We start from the raw sequence: 20,051 nt of genomic DNA on the forward strand, positions 1-20,051 counted from the left end.
GCCTCCTGTGGTACCCCGCATCCTGCAAGATGGCCTGCAGCCCAACTGCGATGGGCAGGACTGCTTAATGCAGAACAGGCTTTGGTGCTGGGATGCCAGGGCTGGCTGGATTCGCTGCTTCATCACTTGTCAGGAAGTCTTAGTCTGACCTGCAATCTCTTCAAGGCACCGCAAGCTTTTTGGTGAATTTTTCTACTATTGGACCAGAGTGTCTCCTGAAAAACACTGGCCTGCCAGTAAAGTCCCTGAATCCCCACAGGCACTGATGGACACAGGCGTTTGCTCTCTTGTGTAGGAAGTTTCAGGCTTTCCTGATGGCTCAGTGTTAAGAAATCCACCTGCCAATGCCGGAGATGCGAGTTTGATCGCTGGGTCGGGAAGATCCCCTGGGGTAGGAAATGATAATCCAGGCCAGTATTCTTGTCTGGAAAATTCCATGGACAGAGGAGCCTGGCGGGCTATAGTCTATGGGGTTGCAAGGAGTCGGACATGACTGAGCACATGCTTGTCTGTAAGAAGTTTCTCTTAGGGGTCCGTTCACAGTGGTTGGACTAACACTCGGAGCATCTGCTGGTAGTCTCACTTGGTCCAGGCTGGCTGGGAGGGGAGGGACTAACCCCCTCCCCACCCCTGTGCTGTCACTGAGGCAGGGTAGGGGGCAGGAGTGGGGATGAAACCCCGGCACCTGGACTTCCAGTCTGGCATTGTTTCTCCTGCATCACTCTGTGTCAAAGTCATACTTCCTTTTCTGTTATCTGTATGTAATTTATCACCCTTGCCAACTGATAACTATCAATGCACAGGGGCTCTGAGAAGAAGACTTCCTCTTTGCTGTTAATAGAAATAGCAAGAGGAAGATGTGCTATTTATAAACCAATTTCATTTTCATATAAGTCATATTAGTCACCATATCCTTTTGGAATTTCTTAGGAATTGTCTTTTTTTTTTTTTTTTATGCTTTGTATGAAAGTCAGCATTTATCCCAGAACCTCTCAGGTGGATGTGGTCCTGGCCAGTCCTGAAGCAGCACCCATCTGTTTTGTTGCTCAAAGCTGGGCAGACCTCAGATTTGGACCCCAGATGTGGGGGCACAGTTGAATATGCTCAGAGGAGATCAGCCAGGGGTGGTGGGTGGAGGCCCCCCACTATCCCTTCGAGGTCTGGCTCTGGTGTTAGGGCGCAAGGGGTTGTCCTCAGAGGAGCAAATTCTTCACCATTCAGAAAGGTTATAAACGACATCCATGTTAGTTGTTCAATAACCAAGCCAGTTAAGATACAAGACTTCCAGTGTTTCAGGACAGGAATTAAGTCTTGGCCGGTGCCAAGCCCAGCGCTGGGCACAGGTGAGTGTTTGTGTGACTGGGTGAGAGGGGAGTGGGCATGGGCAGGAAGGTATTGGCCAGTTGCTCACCAGCCCTCAGAAACGACTTGAGGTGTAGATCTGGATAAAGAGGAGAAGATTTTATCCATGGATATTCAATTTAGATTTTTTTTTTCTTTTACTAGTAAATTATTTGCCCTTTTCCTTTGTTAGCTCAAAAGTGATGAGATCCTGTCCAGATCTGCAAGGGGCATGACCCTGATTGTCAGCCAGTGGAAGGGCTCTGCCCAGCCTGCGCACCCGCCCCCGGGTCTTCCGATTACCCGCGTGTGCCACCTGGAGAGGTGGGAGGACGAGACTGGTCTGCTGCTGCTCGACCCACCAGCAAGCACAGATGGACCTCTGGTGCAAGCAGACCAGTTTCCAAACCAGGAAATCAAACTCTTAAAATGTACCATTGTACTTCCCCATTGGAGAAGTGAAGAGTTTTCATACTGCTGTGTGTTACACCCTCCCGTGTATATAATTTAAGGTCTGCGTGCTGTCCCATACATAGGTCAGACCGTCAAGTCTGTGGGAACTTGACAGCATCGTCCCAGTGCTGGATAGAGGTTCAATGTGAGTTTGGATGGTGAGTCCACCCCTCACCCAGCCCAAGTTATATAAACTGTAACAGTTTCCTTCTCTGCAAAATGGGAAAATCATATCCCTTGCATTGTTATGATAACTAAGCAAACCATTTGAACTCTTTGTTACCGTCACCATCTGGACCGTGTTCCAGCCGTAGTGGTGTTTGAAAACGGGTAGCGGGTTTGAAGGTTTGTGTCACACTGGCTTGCTGCCAAGGTGTCGTTGCCCCATGCTGGCCGTGAACTCAGTGGGCATGGAGAAATCTCTCAGACGCATTTCTGTGACCAGGGTAGCTGGCAGGCTGGAACCTTGGCCCCCAGCAGAGCAGTAGCTGGTTGGGTGTCTGGGGCTGCAGTCCTACTGTTGATAACAGGAACGCAAAGCCGGAGGCCTCGCCTGGGGGATGTTGGGTCGGTTTTCCAATCAGGACCTGCCCTGCGTGTGCCTTAAGCCCAGATTCCACACCTGCTGTCGGGGTAGAGGTAATAGTGCACGTTTGTATCTGCACGCACGGGCGGGGGATCGTGGCAGGCTGCCTCCTGGAAGTGATGACTCATTCTGGGGACAAGTGTGTCAAAGATGTCTCCAGTCACAGACTGATGAAAGGAGGGCGTTTGACATTTTGGGCCTTGAGGGCTGTGGGGGCAGGTTTTGGATTGACCTTCTAGGCAGCCCTGAGGGTATGGGTAGGCGAGGGGGGCTATGGATGCCTGTGAAAATAACACACCCAGAGCCCACAACCAAGTCTGACTTATCTAGCCACTTGCTCAGGAAAGAAATGACAGTAACCACTCACTTTTTGGCCTGTGCTTTGCAAGGGCAAAGACCTTTTCAAAGTCATCATCTTATTCAGTGCTCTTGATGACAGCTGACGTCTCATCAGAGGGGCTGGGGGAGACCTGGCCCCTAGCGCAGAGCTCCTGAATGCTGGAGGAAGTAGTCACGTCCGGGCCTCCTGACCCCTATGCACTAAAGAAAAATACACGCACAACCTAAAACCTGAGAGTTATGTTTTATTTGGTGACGTTACTGAGGGCTTCCCCGATAGCTCAGTTGGTGAAGAATCCCCCTGCAGTGCAGGAGACCCCAATTTGATTCCTGGGTCGGGAAGATCCGCTGGAGAAAGGATTGGCTACCCACTCCAGTATTCTTGGACTTCCCTCGTGGCTCAGCTAGTAAAGAATCCGCCTGCAATTCGGGAAACCTGTGATACCTGGGTGGGGAAGGTCCCCTGAGAAGGGAGAAGCTATCCACTCCAGTATTCTGGCCTGGAGAATTCCATGGACTGCATAGTCCATGGGGTGGGAAAGAGTAACTTTCACTTTCACCTGAGGACCATAACCTGGGTGTTCCAGAGAGGACCGGGAGGAGCCAGGATATATAGGAAGTTTTTGCTGGGAAAAAAATGTAGTCGAATATGAAAGATCACTGCTAATCACACAAAAAATAGCCATGTCAAGTTAATGATTTCAGTGCTCGTCTGTGTACAGGAAGGTGCAGCAGTCTCACTCCTTGAAGTGATTCCCTTGATGTGCATCTTAATTGCCCACAGGGGTATCCTGTTTTTCTCTATCCTGAGTTCTTCTCAGGGTGCACTGCTGGGTAGCTGCAGTGGCCGATGGCTTGACTGGGGGCAACATTCATTGTTTACCTGAATGGCAGGCAGTGTTATTTGTTTACTGAAATGGAAGGCAACATTTTTTTGTTGTTGTTCACACCCCTAATTTTGTGCAGTTTCTGGGTTTTTTTTTTTAGACTAATCCTTATCTTCTGTGGCCTGTTTGCTGGCAAGAAATGCGTAATGAGCCTGTTATCTAAACTGTGTTTGCAGTGAATGTAGTTTGCGGTGAACTGTGTTGCATTGTCTTCATTAGTTCTGTGTTCCTGGGAGAGGACAATTCCCATTTTCTTAATTTCTTCTAATTTTTGAATTTTATCACTGTTCCCCCCATACCCATACCTGCTAAGCTACTTTGAGGTGGTATGTGCACCTTGGTGTATACATGTCTGGAATTTTTTGTGATGGAACAAAATAATTCCAAAACAAATCCCTCTCCCCTGTATGACCGCTCTCCTCACCCTCCAAACAATCCCTGAAAGAATAAAAAGCAACTCTAAACTCCTGGTTTCTTGCTGGAGATAAAAACTTGATTTCATGAAGTTGTTATGATCAAGTCATAGAATCATGAACTCAGAGCCCCATTCTTGAATTCTCTTTACAGCCTTTTCATCAGATCATGCTTTAGATTCTTTGCATGCCCCCTGTGATGGTGAGCTCGCTCCCGCCCCGCACAATGAGTCAGTTCTCTTAGAAGCTTGGTCTCACAGATTATGCTTTCCGTCCTGGCTCTGGAGTGGCCTGTCTGTAATTCCAACTTGCTTTACAATCTCTGGTCACCTGGGTAGTACTGGGATACCCTGTGAACATGCGCTGAATGTTGTTATCTGGCTTTTAGAACTAGATGATTGCCGTCTGTTTCGCTAAAGCAAAACTGATTTTTCTGTAACTGGGCCTCACCCATTTATTGGGCTTCCTGGTAGCTGAGTGGGTGAAGAATCCACCTACCAACATAGGAGATGTGGGTTTGATCTCTGGGTTGGGAAGATTCCCTGGAGGAGGAAATGGCAGCCCACTCCAGTATTCTTGCCTGAAAAATCCCATGGACAGAGGAACCTGGTGGGCTATCGTCCAAAGGGTGGCAAAGAGTCAGACACGACTGAGCATGCACGTTGGCCGTGTCACCCGTTTATACCAGTTCTGTCCAGTGGGATGGGGAGGCAGCGCTGAGCTCAGCAGGACAGGGAAGACTCGGGGTTCCACCTGGGCCCCCATCCTCACTGTAACTTACCAGTTGAGCTATCCAGCATGCCACACAAAGCCAGTGCCCCCGTTCCTCATTGGAAATGGGGTTATGATGTTAGTTCTGAGTATGCTTAGATCTTCATCAGATGAGTCCACCTCGGCAAAGGATTTCCATATGTTGTGAAGTGCTGCACAGATGTTGAGTGGAAGCTTGTGTGGCCTTTTGCCTGGGATTCGGGAAGAAGTGACATTAGCCATTAGTGGTTTGCTAGGGGTTTGTCTACAGCATCTACTGGGTGCTGATGGCTTTGGAGTGTTCCTTGCTCCCCAAAGCTTCCCTTGTGGCTCAGCTGGTAAAGAATCCGCTTACAATGCGGGAGACCTGGGTTTGATCCCTGGGTTGATCCCTGGAGAAGGAAAAGGCTACCCCATTCCAGTATTCTGGCCCAGAGAATTCCATGGACTGTATAGTTCGTGGGGTCACAAAGAGTCAGACACGACTGAGTAACTTTTACTTCATTTGCTCCCCAAAGACATTAGGCACCCATCATGGTTTTCCAAGTCCATTTAAGTCTTTCTCAACAAGCATCATTTTGTCTTCTCACCTCCTTGGAGTTCCTGGTTGTTGTGTCAGGTAAGAAGGTTGCACTTCCTGGCTATACTTTGCAGCTCCCTGCAGAGCCTCTCGGAAAAGCTAGGTTCCGTCTCAGGGAGACTGAAAATTAACAGTCTGACAGAAAATTAACCTCATGCACGCTGCAGAACTTGTTTTCTCAGAGAGCCTGAAATTCTGTTTCACTCTGGACATCCTTTCCAAGATGGTTGTCAGGTTAGCCTTTGCTGGAACGTGAGTGTAGGGAGGGATTTATTTTCAGTAGTTCTCTTTCATTTGCTTCTCGGATGATCCCTCATTTCTTTTTGTGTGATGACCTGCCTCCTCATTCCTCAGGAAAGCACTAGGATATCGTGCCCACCCATGTGGCCATGACCGCCCCAAGGTCGACTGGGCCCTGCTAAGTGGAGTCCCCCTTCTCTGGCACAGCTCCGCACCCTCCTACCTGCCACTGCTCTCGTCCTCTTCTGCCGTGATAAGTACCAGGAGGATACACGTGTCCGCCGTGCCCTGGTCCTTCACTCTGAGCCGTGCGTCTGTTTCAGTGTTCTAAGAGTAGGATGCACGCAGCTTGGATGGTACCTCCTCTATTTCCACTAAACCAAGGCAAAAGTGTCCCCAACCAATGAAGCAGTTTCACTTGTTGGAAGACAATCACTGTATAGATTTAATTCAATCAGGCACCCATCATGGCAGACAATCACTGTATAGATTTAATTCAATCAGATTTAATTAAATCAATAGATTTAATTCATTTCAGAGGTACTTCACTTAATGGACAAGTAGAAGAGATGAGGCTCCCGGCAAATGCTGAAGAATGGGGTCAACGGCAGTCTGGAAAGTAATTCAAATGCGCTCATGTGTGGCAGCAACATTTCCCTGGTCCCTGGGATGGGCCTGGTGCCATGTGAGGGGCTAGGTGCCCCGAGATGAGCAGGCCCCTCCCTGTCCTCAAGGAGGGCAGACAGCTTGGTGAATGAGGTATCTCCAGCCACTGGACAGGTCTTTCCAGCTGGACAAGTGACAACCTGTGTTTTATCAAGCTGCTGCCTGGGATAGGAGGAGAGGGGATCAACTGAACAGGAGAGCCTGGAGCGAGGTTCAGTTCCCAGAACAATGAGTTGATGTGGGTGTGGAGATGGACAAGGTGGTCTGACATGCAGGCGAAGACACAGAAGAGGCAATGGGACATGCAGATTAAGGAGTGACAGTAGAACTCTTGTGGGGCTTAAAGAGCTGAGGGTAGAAAGAACTATCAAGGTGAGGAAGGTTTAACAAAAATGGTGATTCTGCGGGTAGTGTCCACTGAGACAGCTTTGCACTGTCTTTGACTTATGCTAAGGTGAGGTTTCTCAGCCCCAAGTCCTGACCCACTATCCTTTCTGGGGTGGAGTATCTCCAGATTGGATGTTGCCTGTCATAACATCACGTGTCTTTGGGCACGCCCACAAGATGAAAATGGAGAAACTTACCTTGTAGATAATGTGCCTTTGAGAGAACTAGAAAGGGAATTAATTAAAATCACTTTTATACATTTGCATAATAAATGAATGGACCTGATTCCTGAATTTCGAGTAAGGGGGTTGGCCTGAAATAATTCAAAGGCCCATATTTAGTTTCAATAATTGATGCTTTTCAGGCTGAAGATGTTCTGTTGATTATTTACATTGCAGATGGAACCCCAGGTGGGAATATGCTTTTGGATTTTTGTGTTCCATGTGTGTTATCTATTGGGGTCTAACACAAGTGCTGCAGTGGTTTCTCACTTATGGAAGAATATCCAGGAAGACCGTATTCCAGTGGCGTGGAATAATCTTGGAAAGTCAGTAGTGTTCCAGGAGGTCAAACTGGAAGGTGTCACATTGAGAAGAATATATTTACCTGTTTTTTTAATCTCAGAGTTAAGCACAGCATAGAGAACCGTAGTTTGGCAGGAGGGGTATCTTTCTGTTTTTTTGAGGTCTGGCTCAGCTTTCCTTGAAAACCTTTTGCACGAGGGTTAAAGGGATCCCATTTTGAGTGGTAAGTGAAGGCTTGTCGGGTGGAGCAGGTAGCTCCTGCCAGATCCTGAGATTAAAATCAAGAGATCGAGAAGTGACTTGGAGTGGGGTGAGTGGAGAGCAGGGGTCTCAGAGCTGTTCAGCTGGAAATTTCAGCCTTTGTTTTGTGCCGGGGTCCAGCCCCAGCAGGATCCAGGGGAACCCTCAGGATGAACGGCGTCGGTGAATGAGAGACAGACAAAGCTCGGGGGCTGAGTCTGAAGTTTATTTTTGCGCGGCCCCTTTATACCCTTAACAACATCTTTTTGGGGGAAGTGCATATTGCTTACACACAGGTCATCTCAAAAAACATTACAACACCTTGACCTTCAACAGAAACAGGATGTCACCCACATACTTTTCGTTCACAAGAGTCTTTCTTATCATTTGGCCTTCAGGCCTGCTAACTTTTATGGCTTGCCACCTGGTGTGACTTAAGCAATTTCAGTAGCCGACCCTGTTTTTCTTATAATTAATCTATTTTCTTTCTAATAGGTGTCATCTCTATGGGAACTAGATAGGATTACATTTTTACAGAACAGAAATGCGAAGGACTGCAGAAACAGCAGATATGGCACAAAACAGGCTGTTAGTCTAAAAGTTAACCACCTGCAAGAAGTCGCTAGCTAATCTCTATCTAAAGTATTTTCTATTAGGCACATTTGTGGCCATCATATTTGTGGAGCTTTTCTCACCCCGTGAAGGGACCTATGCTTAATAGTTTCTTTTGTTAGCATACTATGCTTAGGACGTTTAGAACAATCAAGAGCATTTTTTGCAATGAGAGCACATATTTATCACACAAGCCAGAATGCCAGCAAAAGGGTTTGAATTGAAGCATTTCCTTCATCCCTGGCCCCTTCATAGGGTATCAGCATCCAGGAGATTTATTAATTAGGGTTTTAAGTTGGTCTTTATTCAGTGAAAGAGGAGCAGGAGAGCTCTCGGCAGGCAACACAAGAATCTGCAGCAGGGCAAACAAGAACAGCAGCAGAAAAGGGGGGAGGATACAGGGTGGGGTAGAGGCCGAGGCCAACCTGGAGGGTCCCTCATCCTAGACGGCCTTGCCTGTCAGGTATTTTCCTCATGACCTCGTCGTGGATGGGATCCCCGACAGCCTTGCCTGCCGGTATTTTCTTCATGACCTCGTCATGGGCGGGACCTCCCATAATGGCCCCCGGCAGTTTTGTGTACCGGTTCTGCTTATCTCTGGCTGCTTCTTGAGGTTCTGAAGGCACTTTCTTCTTGAGGGCACACACCCCCTCCGGGCCTTCTCCTGTCCTGTCTCAGTGGACACCACGGCTGGAGGGGAGGTGAAGGGGGTTGGCAGGGGACTCTGGCTGGCCTGGCTTTTTCACCAGGAAATTAGCTTCTTCCTTGAAGCTTTGACTTCCGATGGAGCTGACAGAAGTGAAACTCGGAAAGCGGTGCCCAGCCGGTTGCCTCCTATATTCGGTACCTACTCACCAGCTCAGCTGGTAAAGAATCTGCCTGCAATGCAGGAGACCCCAGTTCGATTCCTGGATTGGGAAGATCTGCTAGAGAAGGGATAGCCTACCCACTCCAGTATCCTTGGGCTTCCCTTGTGGCTCAGCTGGTAAGGAATCCACCTGCAGTGTGGGAGACCTGGGTTTGATCCTTGGGTTGGGAAGATCCCCTGGAGAAGGGAACAGCTACCCACTCCAGTATTCTGGCCTGGAGAATTCCATGGAATATATAGGCCATGGGATTGCAAAGAGTTGGACACGACTGAGCAACTTTCACTTTCACTCACCAGCATGTGTTTAGGAGGAGACCCTGGAGGAGCGGAAGGCCAAGGAGAGCAGTGTGGCTGCCTCCAGCCAGTCTGTGCTTCTTGGTCAAGCAGATGCTGGAGGTGACCTGGGTCCACTTTCTCCCCTTTGTCTCCTGGACCCAGTCTGTCACTCAAAGAAACTTTTAATTTTTAAAATATATTTTTACAGTCTTTATTGAATTTATCATAATATTGCTCCTGTTTTATGTCTTGGTTTTTTTGGCATGTGGGCTCTTAGCTCCCTGACTAGGGATCGAACCCACACCCTCTGCATTGGAAGGTGAAGTCTTAACCACTGGACTGCCCAGGAAGTCCCTCCAAGAAACTTTTTATCCAAATAATGTTCATCTTCCTGAAATGAATTCTGGTTGATGCAGTATTCTCCTTTATCTGTGTTGTAAAAATTTTAAAAAAAATTTAGGTAAAATACAAGACATAAAATCCAGTCATAACCATTTTTAAGTGAACAGCTCAATAGACTCACTATAAGTACACGTACGTGGCTGTGCATTCACACAGTGGATGGTCACTGTCCAGCTCCAGAGCTCTTCTCACCTTGCACACCTGAAGCTCTGTGCCCATGAAACACGAACTTCCTCCGCCCTGCCCCCACCCCTGGTAATCACCATTCTGCCTTCTGCTTCTATGGGTTTATCTGCTCCGGGTACCTCATACGAGCAGGATCACATAGTATTTGTCCTTTTGTGACTAGTGTATATCACTTAGCATGATGCCCTCAAGGTTCAACCAAGCTGTAGCATGTGTCAGAATTTCATTCCTTTTGAAGAGTGAATAATGTTCCGTTGTGTGTATCAGACTGCATTTTGTTTATCCATTCATCTATCGATGGCCAGTTGGGTTGTTTTTACCTTTTGGCTGTTGGGAATAATGTTGCTATAAACACAGATACATCTCTTTCAGACCTTGCTTTCCATTCTCTTGGCTGTGTACTTGGAAGTGGAATTGCTGGGTCTTAGGGTAGGTCTGTTCATGGGGTTCTCCAGGCAAGAATACTGAAGTGGTTTGCCATTCCCTTCTCTAGTGGGCCACGTTTTGTCAGAACCCTCCACCATGACCTCTCTGTCTTGGGTGACCCTACATGAGGCATGGCTCATGGTTTCATTGAGTTGGGCAAGGCTGTGATCCAAGTGATCAGTTTGGTTAGTTTTCTTTGATTGTGGTTTCCATTTTGTCTGCCCTCTGATGGGTGAGGATAACTGGCTTGTGGAAGCTTCCTGATGGGAGGGACTGGCTGTGGGGATGACAGAGGATGAGATGGTTGGATGGCATCACCTACTTGATGGACATGAGATGGAGCAAGTTCTGGGAGTTGGTGATGGACAGGGAAGCCTGGCGTGCTGCATTCCATGGGGTCACAAAGAGTCGGACATGACTGAGCAACTGAACTGAACTGAGGGAATTTTTAATTTTTAAATTTTTCTGAGGAATCACCATGCTGTGTTCTATAGCTGTACCATTTACCCTCCAACAGTGTATGTAGGTTCCATATTCTTTACATCCTCACCAGTGCATGTTTTTTCCTGCTTTTTAGGCAGTAGTCATCCTAATGAGGCAGGAGATAGATGGGCCTCCGGTGAGGCATTTACAACTGGCCTCTTATTTACATTTCTCTGGGGTGAGAAAAGATGGACTTCAGGCAAGACACTTAGAACTAGCCTCCTGTTTGCATTTCCTGAGACAGGAGATAGGTGGGCTCCAGGTTAGATATTTTCAACTAGCCTCCTATTTGCACTTGGAGATAGAAATAACAGAAACAGTATAAAGAGCCAGGCTTTGTCTCCTGAGGACACCTTAAGATAACAGTCATGGCAAGAACAGAGAAGGGCTAAACTCCATTTGAGTAAAAGGTCAAGAAGTCATTTATTAAAGCAATTATCCTTGAATTAAAAATAAATAAATGAAAAAAACTCTAAAAAAAAATAAAGAAGTCATTTATTTCCCATCCTTGGGGCAAGGAAGACACTGCATATGCTCAGAAAGGTTTCTGGGGGGTCAAAAGGAGAGGGCACCGCCCCATAATATGTGATGCCACCCCCTGCCCCCAAGGCCTCTGGGTTGGAATTCTTCTTGAAAAAAGTAGTGCATGGATGTTGGAGAGGGTCCTCTGGTAGGTCAGGTGAGGAAAAAGAAACCAGATAACTGGCCCAAGGAAAGCAAAGACCCAGAAGGACTGCCCTATGTAAACAACTTAACTGCTTCTTTACTGTACTCCTTCTCATTATGGGGGCCACCCACACCTTTTCTCTCCCGGTCTGCATCTCTGCCTTGCTTCTGTCTTAACTAAACCATTTCTCTGTGAGCTCTCCCACTGGTGCTGTGTCTCTGCTAATAAACATTATACCTGTTTTTACAGTTTTCGCCTTCTTGAGAAATGCATTTATCTGTGGCGACAAGAGCCAGGGCAAGCTTTGTTCCAGCCACTGTCTCCTGCTGGTCTAGTGGCTGGGATTCCTTGTTTTCATCCCGACCACCCAGGTTCAATTCCTGGGCAGGGAACTAAGATCTCACTTCAAGCCACTGCTCACTGTTGCGTCTCTGAAATCACAAATAGGTGTGAGGTGGTAGTGAGTGTTCACCCCTTTTAAAAAATTCTCAGTGCTCGGTTCCAGCTGGCCTAGGGCATAGACACTGACAGTTCCTAGGAGCGTGTTGGCAGGTAGGGCCCTGGCTCCGTCATTTCTTAAGGATTATAGAACAGATTTTCTGCTTCGGAATGGAGATATTTTCAGATTTGCATAAAAGTTATTCAATAGAGAGGGTAGCTAAAGATTTCAAAGCAACTTCTGATTATTTGTGGCAGGAAGAACACATCAGCCCACCCATGGCCTGTGCGCAGGGGAAATCCCAGGGCTGGAAATCGAGGAATTGAAGTCTGGCTCTGTCTTAGTGGTGGTGAGCTCGCCTAAGCCATGTCCCACCTCTGGGCTTATTTCTTTAGAACGAGGGTGTTGGGCTCAGTCAGGATCCTGCCGGCTTCAGAATTCTTGGTTTCTGCCCATTTACCTTGAATTTACTCATTGGTGGGTGGGGGAAGGATGCTTTGTTCTCGAGGACAAGAGCACAGAGCAACATTTCATTTAAATTATGAAAGATGCCCTTGCAGTTGCTAAGGATTGAAGAGTGCAGCCTTTATCTTTGGATGATTGGAGCTGGACCTGGACCTTGCTGGTCACCCAGGCCAGTATGCTCATTTGACAGATGAGAGGCCAGGGCACAGAGCTGGTAATACCATCCGGTTATGAGCCTTCTCTTTGAATAAAAAATGCCAGCCAGCAGGTCCTGAGGCCTTCTCAGGAGCTCTGCCAGCAGAGTGGTGACATTGGCCTGGGTTCAGGACCGCGATGCTGGGGAGCGGTCATTCAGGCGTCACTGTCATTCGGGGGTGGGCAGAGCCCATATGTGAGGATGGTGAAGTTGGAGGAAGCCGTGGGGGATGGGAGAGGGGCTCAACAGAACCAAAGCCAAGGTCAGATTCCAGGTCGGTGATCTGGAGCATTTGCTGCATTGCACATGTGCTTGTCCTTCAGTTTTCCTACCTGAAAGGCCTTATACCTACAGGGTTATTGTGAGAATCACGTGACAGAAGGGGCTTTCCCAGGTGGCGCTAGTGGTAAAGAACCTGCCTGACAATGTAGGAGATGCCTGGGTCAGGACGATCCCCTGGAGGAGGACATGGCAACCCACTCCGGAGAATTCTTGCCTGGAGAATCCCATGGACAGAGGAACCTGGCAAACTCCAGCCCATAGGGTTGAACACAACTGAAGTGACTTAGCATCCACGCACACATATGACAGAAATTGTAAAAAAATGTTATGCTACTGCAGGCACTGCTGTCTCATGAGCCCAGTATGTTAAAATCTAGGTTGACCATTGTGGTGATGCTTTCCTTTTATGAAATGACTCCCTAGAGAAAGTGTCGGGGTTATAAATAGTCCTTTTCTATATGGCTCAGGAAATGTCCCGCCTCCCCTTGTACATGGAGTTGGTTAACCTGCACCACTAAACCAGCTTAGAACGTGTGTGATTTTATGTATTTAGGTACCTGGCCCTTAGTTAGTGGTGGAGGCTGTGCAGCTGGGAGGCAGGTCTGTGCATCTCTGAATGTGTTTACTGAAGGTCGGCTTACTTCTGCATCTGAGGGAGGAAGTGTATTAATTCAGAGAACGTTATTTAAAGTTGTACCATGAGCCAGAGGACTTTCTCATGCTCTTTTCTTTGAGGGTTTTGCTCACTGCTTCAGGTCTCTGGCTTGTTCTGTTAGAATCAAATCAGCAGTTCTTGTCTGCATGCAGGGCAGTTGACTGATCACTTTAGTGCTTCAGGTTCCTTTTTTGGGAGCAGGGAAAGTCGTAATCACTTCTGCTTATGTTGTGGGGGTTAAGATGAGAGGCTCATAAAAGGTAGTTTCTTTTTTTTTGGTAATAATTTGAAAGGACCAGGCTTGATCCTTGGCCTGGTCCTTGATTCCAAGGAGAATCTGACTTCACTGAGTGACATGAAAACCACATGGCAAAATGGACACACATCAGAGCAAGAACGTTCACGATTCCAAGCTGTGTAAATGGAGGTTTGTCAGGGCCAGGTAGGCACACACGCGCCATGGCAGCTGCTGGAGTCATCGTAGGGACCCTGGGTGGTGGTCAGTGTGGTCAGTCCCATGAGTTCCTGGTTAGATCTGCTGAGGAATTGGGGTCTGTGGGCAGGGAAGCCCGCTGAGGGCTGGGGACCCGTCGGTTGGAAGTCACGTTGTGTGACCCCTCGGTGCTCAGATGATATTGAAACCACGTGGCCTCACGAGTCCACCAGAGTGTACAGAGTGGAAGGGACAGAAGTGTGTGGACTCGGCCCTGCAGTGGAGGTGCAGCTGGAGCTGGAGGAGGCAGAACCCAGCGGGGGCAGGACCGTGAGCCACATCCCCAGGGGAGGCTGGGCCCATCTGAGCGTCCGAGTCCCATCAGGGTGGGCGACCGGCATCTGGAGGGCGGGCGAGGCCGTCTGGGCAGCTGGGCAGGTGCGGGTCACACTGGGGTGGCCGGTGGAGCCCTAGCTGTGAGGAGAGGACTAGGGCCCAGCGCTGCAGGGGCTCCCGTTGCTCTGGCCCCCAACATTTGCCTCGTTTCTCCCATCACTGCCGCCCTTCAAGCTGGCATCTTTTCTTGTCTGCGCAGTCAGCAGCAGCCACAGAGTGGCCTGCCTGCCTTCAGGGTCTTTTCCTGCCAGCCTTTTCTGCCGCAATGCTCTTTCTGAGTCATGGACTGAGTCATCATTTTGTGTTCCCGAGTCCCGTAAGGCTTCCTGTTGCTACCACGCGCTGGCCGGTCTCCCCGCAGGCGTCCACTCTGGTCCCCCACTGCGCGTTCCCTCTGCAGGCGCCGCCCCCTCTGTCCGGGGCGCACATCTCTCCACATACGGCGTCCTGTCCGCCTCTCTCTGCCAGTGAGCATCCCCACATTCCTCCCCGCCTGCCGACTGCCAGCTCCTCCGCGATGTCTCTCCTCCTCCCCTGGACAGAATTCCCTCAGTTCAGTTCAGTTCAGTTGAGTTGCTCAGTCGTGTCCCCATGGACTGCAGCACGCCAGGCCTCCATGTCCATTGCCAACTCCCGGAGCTTACTCAAACTCACGTCCATTGAGTTGGTGATGCCATCCAACCATCTCATCCTCTGTCGTCCCCTTCTTCTCCTGCCTTCAATCTTTCCCAGCATCAGGGTCTTGTCAAAGGAGTCAGCTCTTCACATCAGGTGGCCAAAGTATTGGAGTTTCAGCTTCAGCACCAGTCCTTCCAATGAATATTCAGGACTGGTTTCCTTTAGGATGGACTGGTTGGATCTCCTTACAGTCCAAGGGACTCTCAAGAGTCTTTTCCAACACCACAGTTCAAAAGCATCAATTCTTCGGTGCTCAACTTTCTTTATAGTCCAACTCTCACATGCTTACGTGACTACTGGAAAAGCCATAGCTTTGACTAGATGGACCTTTGTTGGCAAAGTGAGTTCCCTCACTGTCTCCTTAAAAGAGACAGCCTCACGGACGTGCATTCTCCTTCTCGAGCCCAAGTCCCTCTGGGGGAGGGGGCCTGCATCTTTTGAATCTGTCTTCCTAGCACCAGGCCCCTTGCAGAGTAGCAGCCCTGGATGTTTGCTCAGGGGACTCCAGTGGGTCAGCTGTGCAGAAAACCTGAAGTCTGACACAGATATCCCTCAGAATGTGAGAGCATGGGGCAGACAGGCAAGGCCCAAGGTGGAAATTGTTCAAAATAAAAGTAACTTTTTTTTTTCCTTCTCAAGGAAAAATAGTCATTTGTCTCCAGTCATATTATTACATACCTACTCTTTTTGGGCTTCCCTGGTGGCTCAGCTGGTAAAGAATCCACCTGCAATGCAGGAGACCTGGGTTCGATCCCAGGATTGGGAAGATCCCCTGGAGAAGGGAAAGGCTACCCACTCCAGTATTCTGGCCTAGAGAATCCCACGGACTGTATAGTTCGTGGGGTCACAAAGAGTCAGACATGACTGAGTGACTTTCACTTCACGTCACTTTACTCTTTTTGGTGTGGTGGGGAATATGAAAGATTTCACTTACAGTCTCTCTTCTCAAGAGTCTTGAGATTTGGCTTGTAAAACCTGCGCATGAGTTAGAGCAAGAACCTTAGGGACGGTGTCGACAGGTACCGTGGATTCAGAGAGGAGCAGCCCAGGGACTGAGACTAGGCCTTGCCTGGTGGCCAGGGTTTGGGGTCGGGGTAGCTGAGTGAGTGGAGAAGGAAATGGCAACCCACGCCAGTGTTCTTGTCTGGAGAATCCCAGGGACGGGGGAGCCTGGTGGGCTGCCATCTATGGGGTCGCACAGAGTCGGACACGACTGAAGCGACTTAGCAGCAGCAGCAGCAGCAGCTGAGTGAGGCGTAGGAGTCCCATTCAGGTAGAACAAAATGCCCTGAGCAGGGTGTGAAGTCGGGCGTGCAGCGCACACACGTTCATCCTGATTGGCTCTAGTGAAAGTGTCAGTCGCTCAGTCGTGTCTGACTCTCTGTGACCCCGTGGACAGTAGCCCAGCAGGCTTCCCTATCCATGGGATTCTCTAGGCAAGGATACTGGAGTAGGTTGGCATTTCCTTCTCCAGGGATCTTCCTGACCCAGGGATGGAACCCGGGTCTCCTGCATTGCAGGCTGATCCTTTACCATCCTGAGCCACCTCTGGAGCTGAATTAATTGCGTGTGTGTCTCGCTTGTGTCTCTGTCGCGCAGGCTCAGACCATGAACTACGTCGGGCAGCTGGCGGGCCAGGTGTTCGTCACTGTGAAGGAGCTCTACAAGGGGCTGAACCCCGCCACCCTGTCGGGATGCATCGACATCATCGTGGTCCGCCAGCCCAATGGGAGCCTGCAGTGTTCCCCCTTCCACGTACGCTTCGGGAAGATGGGGGTCCTGCGCTCCCGGGAGAAGGTGGTGAGTGGCCTGGGGGCAGGGGCCCTCCTTAGAGAGACTCTTTGCATTTCTACAGCCTTATGTATCCGGAGCTCCTTGAGGACCCTGAGGGTTAGCTCTCCTTTGGGAAGGCTGGTCCCTAAATTGACAGTTACCAACTGTTCTCGTTAACTGTGACTATGTCAATTTCTCCAAGATTTATAGTGGCATAAAGCAACTATTTATTAAACTCTGGGGGGGTCTGCATGCATGCCAAGAGCAGGAGGCTGGCTAGTTTCTGCTCTTCGCTGCCTGCGGCCTCAGCTGAAGACTTGGGGTTGGAGGCTGGGCTCCTCCGTGGATGCTCTGGCTCATCGGGCGGGTGGTCCTTGGCTGGACTCTTGAGCTGAGGCTTCGTCCAGAATACCTCTGTCCTCTCCATGTGGTCTGGGCTTCCTCACACCATGGTGGCTGGCTGCAAGGGCGAGCCTCTTGCAAGGGAGGGAGCTGGGTGAACTAGCTTCAGTAGTCACTGCTGTTGTGCCCAACTCACTGGGCGATCACAAGCCTGCGGGGATCCACGGGGTGGTGGTGGGGGGAGTAGACTCCGTTTCTTTTTCTTTTTGGCTATGCTGTGACATATGGGATCTTAGTTCCCTGACCAGGGATTGAACCATGCCCCCCGCATTGGAAGCGTGGAGTCTTAGCCCCTGGAGCACCAGAGAGGTCCCCTAGACTCTGTTTCTTGATGGACCAGATTGACCTGTTGAGATTAGGGACTGTGAGATATTTGGGGGTGTATGTAACTGAAGTGTGTGTAGAGACCTGGGCATTCCCCATGACGTTTCCTGTCGTGGTCAAGTATGTTTTTCTTTCAGGTTGACATAGAAATCAATGGGGAATCTGTGGATTTGCACATGAAACTGGGAGATAATGGAGAAGCGTTTTTTGTTCAAGAGACTGATAACGATCAGGTGAGGACAGCTGGGTGATGCTTGCATGCACGCTCAGTCACTCAGTCGTGTCTGACGCTTTGCGACCCCATGGACTGTAGCCCGCCAGGCTCCTCTGTCCTTGGGATTTCTCCAGCAAGAATACTGGAGTGTGTTGCCGTTTCCTCCTCCAGAGGATCTTCCGATGCAGGGATCGAACCCAAGTCTCCTGCCTTGGCAGGGGGATTCTTTACTACTGAGCCACCTGGGAAGCTGGGTGGTGATGCTTACTTCCTAGTTTTGAGCTTTGTGGGACGCTTCTCTGGGAGATGCAGGAGAAGTGCAGGTGCCTGCTGAGTGGGTGAGGGCGGAGGAGGAAAGTGGCTTTTTCCTGTACCAGGGGATCGAGCCGCAGGGTGGGTGTGTGCTGTGTCCACACGGAGACACATTGGTCCCCGCCTCCTGCATTTGTTCTCTGTTTCCAGGGAGACAGAGGAGCTGAAGGATGCTGGCCTGAAGTCATCATGCAAAGTGTACAAATTACACTTGTGTGTCAAGTCTTGAGTGCCCTTAGTTTTGTTTGGTGAATGTCCAGATCACATTACTTTTTTATTATTAAAAACTGTTTAACAGCTCTGTTAAGATATAATTTTTATACCATGTGGTTTATCCATCTCAAGTGTGCAGTTCTGTGGATTTTAGTATTTTCACAGATACCTACACTGATCACACAGTCAATTTTTAGAACTTCTTCATCACCTCAGAGGCAGGCTATCCCCTCCCCTCTCCCTAAACCCCTAACTCTCCACCACCATGAGCCCTCTAATTAGCAACCAGTAATCTACTTTCTGTCTCTATAGAGCTCCCTAATCTGAGCTTTCATCTGAATAGAATCTCATGGTTTGTGATCTTTTGCACCTGGCTTCTTTCATGTACTGTAATATTTTCAAGAGTCACCCATATTGTGTCTGTGTCAGTACTCCATTCCTTTATTTGACTGAATAATATTCCACTGTATCTACAGACCATGTTTAGTCTATCTTTTCATGTGCTGGTGGACACTTGGGTTTGTTTCTACCTTTTGGTCACTGTGAATAATGCTGTGTACAGGTTTTCATATAGGCATATGTTTTCACTTTGGGGAGTTTGTACCTGGGAATGGAATTGCTGAGTCATTTATTTTTGTTGTGCAATCGCCAAGTCATGTCCAACTCTTTGCCACCCCATGGAAACTGCAGCACGCCAGGCTTCCCTGTCCCTCACCATCTCCTGGATTTTGCCCAAGTTCACATCGATTGAATCGATGATGCCATCCAACCATCTGGTCCTCTGTCTCCCTCTTCTCCCGCCTTCAATCTTTCCCAGCATCAGGGTCTTTTCCAATGAGTCAGCTGTTTGCATCAGGTGGCCAAAGTATTGGAGCTTTGGCTTCAGCATCAGCCCTTCCGAGAGTATTTAGGGTTGATTTCCTTTAAAATTGACTGGTTTGATCTCTTTGCTGTCCAGGGGACTCTCAAGAGTCTTCTACAGTAACATTGAGTTTCACACTGAGGAGCTGCCAGACTGTTGTCCAAAGCTGCTTCGCCATTTTCTGTTCCCAGCAGCAGTGCACGCGGGGTCTGATCTCTCTGTAGCCTCATCATTACTTTCTCTCTGGCCTTGTGATTCTAGCCATCCCAGTGGATGTGAAGTGGTGTCTCGTGGTGTGGATTTGCATTTCCCTATTGCCATGATGTTGAGCACTTCTTCACATGCTTATTGACCTTGTGTATGTATTCTTTGGAGAAGTGTCTGTTCAGATCCTTTGATCATTTTTTTTATTGGGTTATTTGTCTTCTTATCATTTTAGCTGTAAGAGTTCAGTATATAGTCCAGAAATAAGTCCCTTTTATGATTTGTTAAGGGACTTATATGATTTATAAGAGAGATGATTTGTAAAGATTTTCCTCCATGGTGTGAGCTGTCTTTTCACTTTCTTGATGTTGTCCTTTGAAACCAAAACTTTTCAGTTTTGATGAAGTCAATTTTATCTGCTTTTTCCTTGTGGCTCATGGTTTTGTTGTCATATCTAAGAATCCTTTGCCAAATTCCAAGTCACAAAGATTTACCACATGTTTTCTTCTAAGATAAACCATTTCTTTTCACTCTTTCATTCACTGAGACAGTCACTTCGAAGGAATCTGATACAGTGATTCCTCAGTAAAATCCGCTTGAACTGGTTCCTTTATGGGAAGATAGCCTGGCTATCAAGGAATGGCTCTGAGCAGCTTCAGGCTCTAAAATGAATACCCACAGTTTTAATCTCAGGACAAAACTGTCCCAGACTTTGCTTTCTTTGTCTCCCCGGAGGTGTGACCTATTTCCCATCCCTCCCAGCCTCAACCTCACCTTCCAGGTGTGGATTTTATACATGCAGTACATGATTTGATGTTCTCTAAGCCTCTTAATTTTATTTGGCTTTTAGCTGTACCAGAAAAACTTTCTTTAAAAA

The 20,051-nt window shown here is 48.6% G+C and overlaps 1 protein-coding gene across 3 annotated transcripts in view; it reads left to right on the top strand.

Annotated features, from left to right (window-relative positions):
- The window catches only part of LPIN1 (lipin 1), a 125,399-nt gene that overhangs the window by 59,254 nt on the left and 46,094 nt on the right, over positions 1-20,051 (top strand). For all 3 annotated transcript variants that reach the window (XM_065928598.1, XM_065928599.1, XM_065928600.1), the window contains 2 exons: positions 16,470-16,670; positions 17,507-17,602. In XM_065928598.1, the coding sequence (XP_065784670.1) occupies positions 16,470-16,670; positions 17,507-17,602 (297 nt within the window). The remainder of the gene's footprint in view (positions 1-16,469; positions 16,671-17,506; positions 17,603-20,051) is intronic.

The sequence above is a fragment of the Muntiacus reevesi genome, chromosome 3 (assembly GCF_963930625.1).
Source record: "Muntiacus reevesi chromosome 3, mMunRee1.1, whole genome shotgun sequence".
Lineage (NCBI taxonomy): Eukaryota > Metazoa > Chordata > Mammalia > Artiodactyla > Cervidae > Muntiacus > Muntiacus reevesi.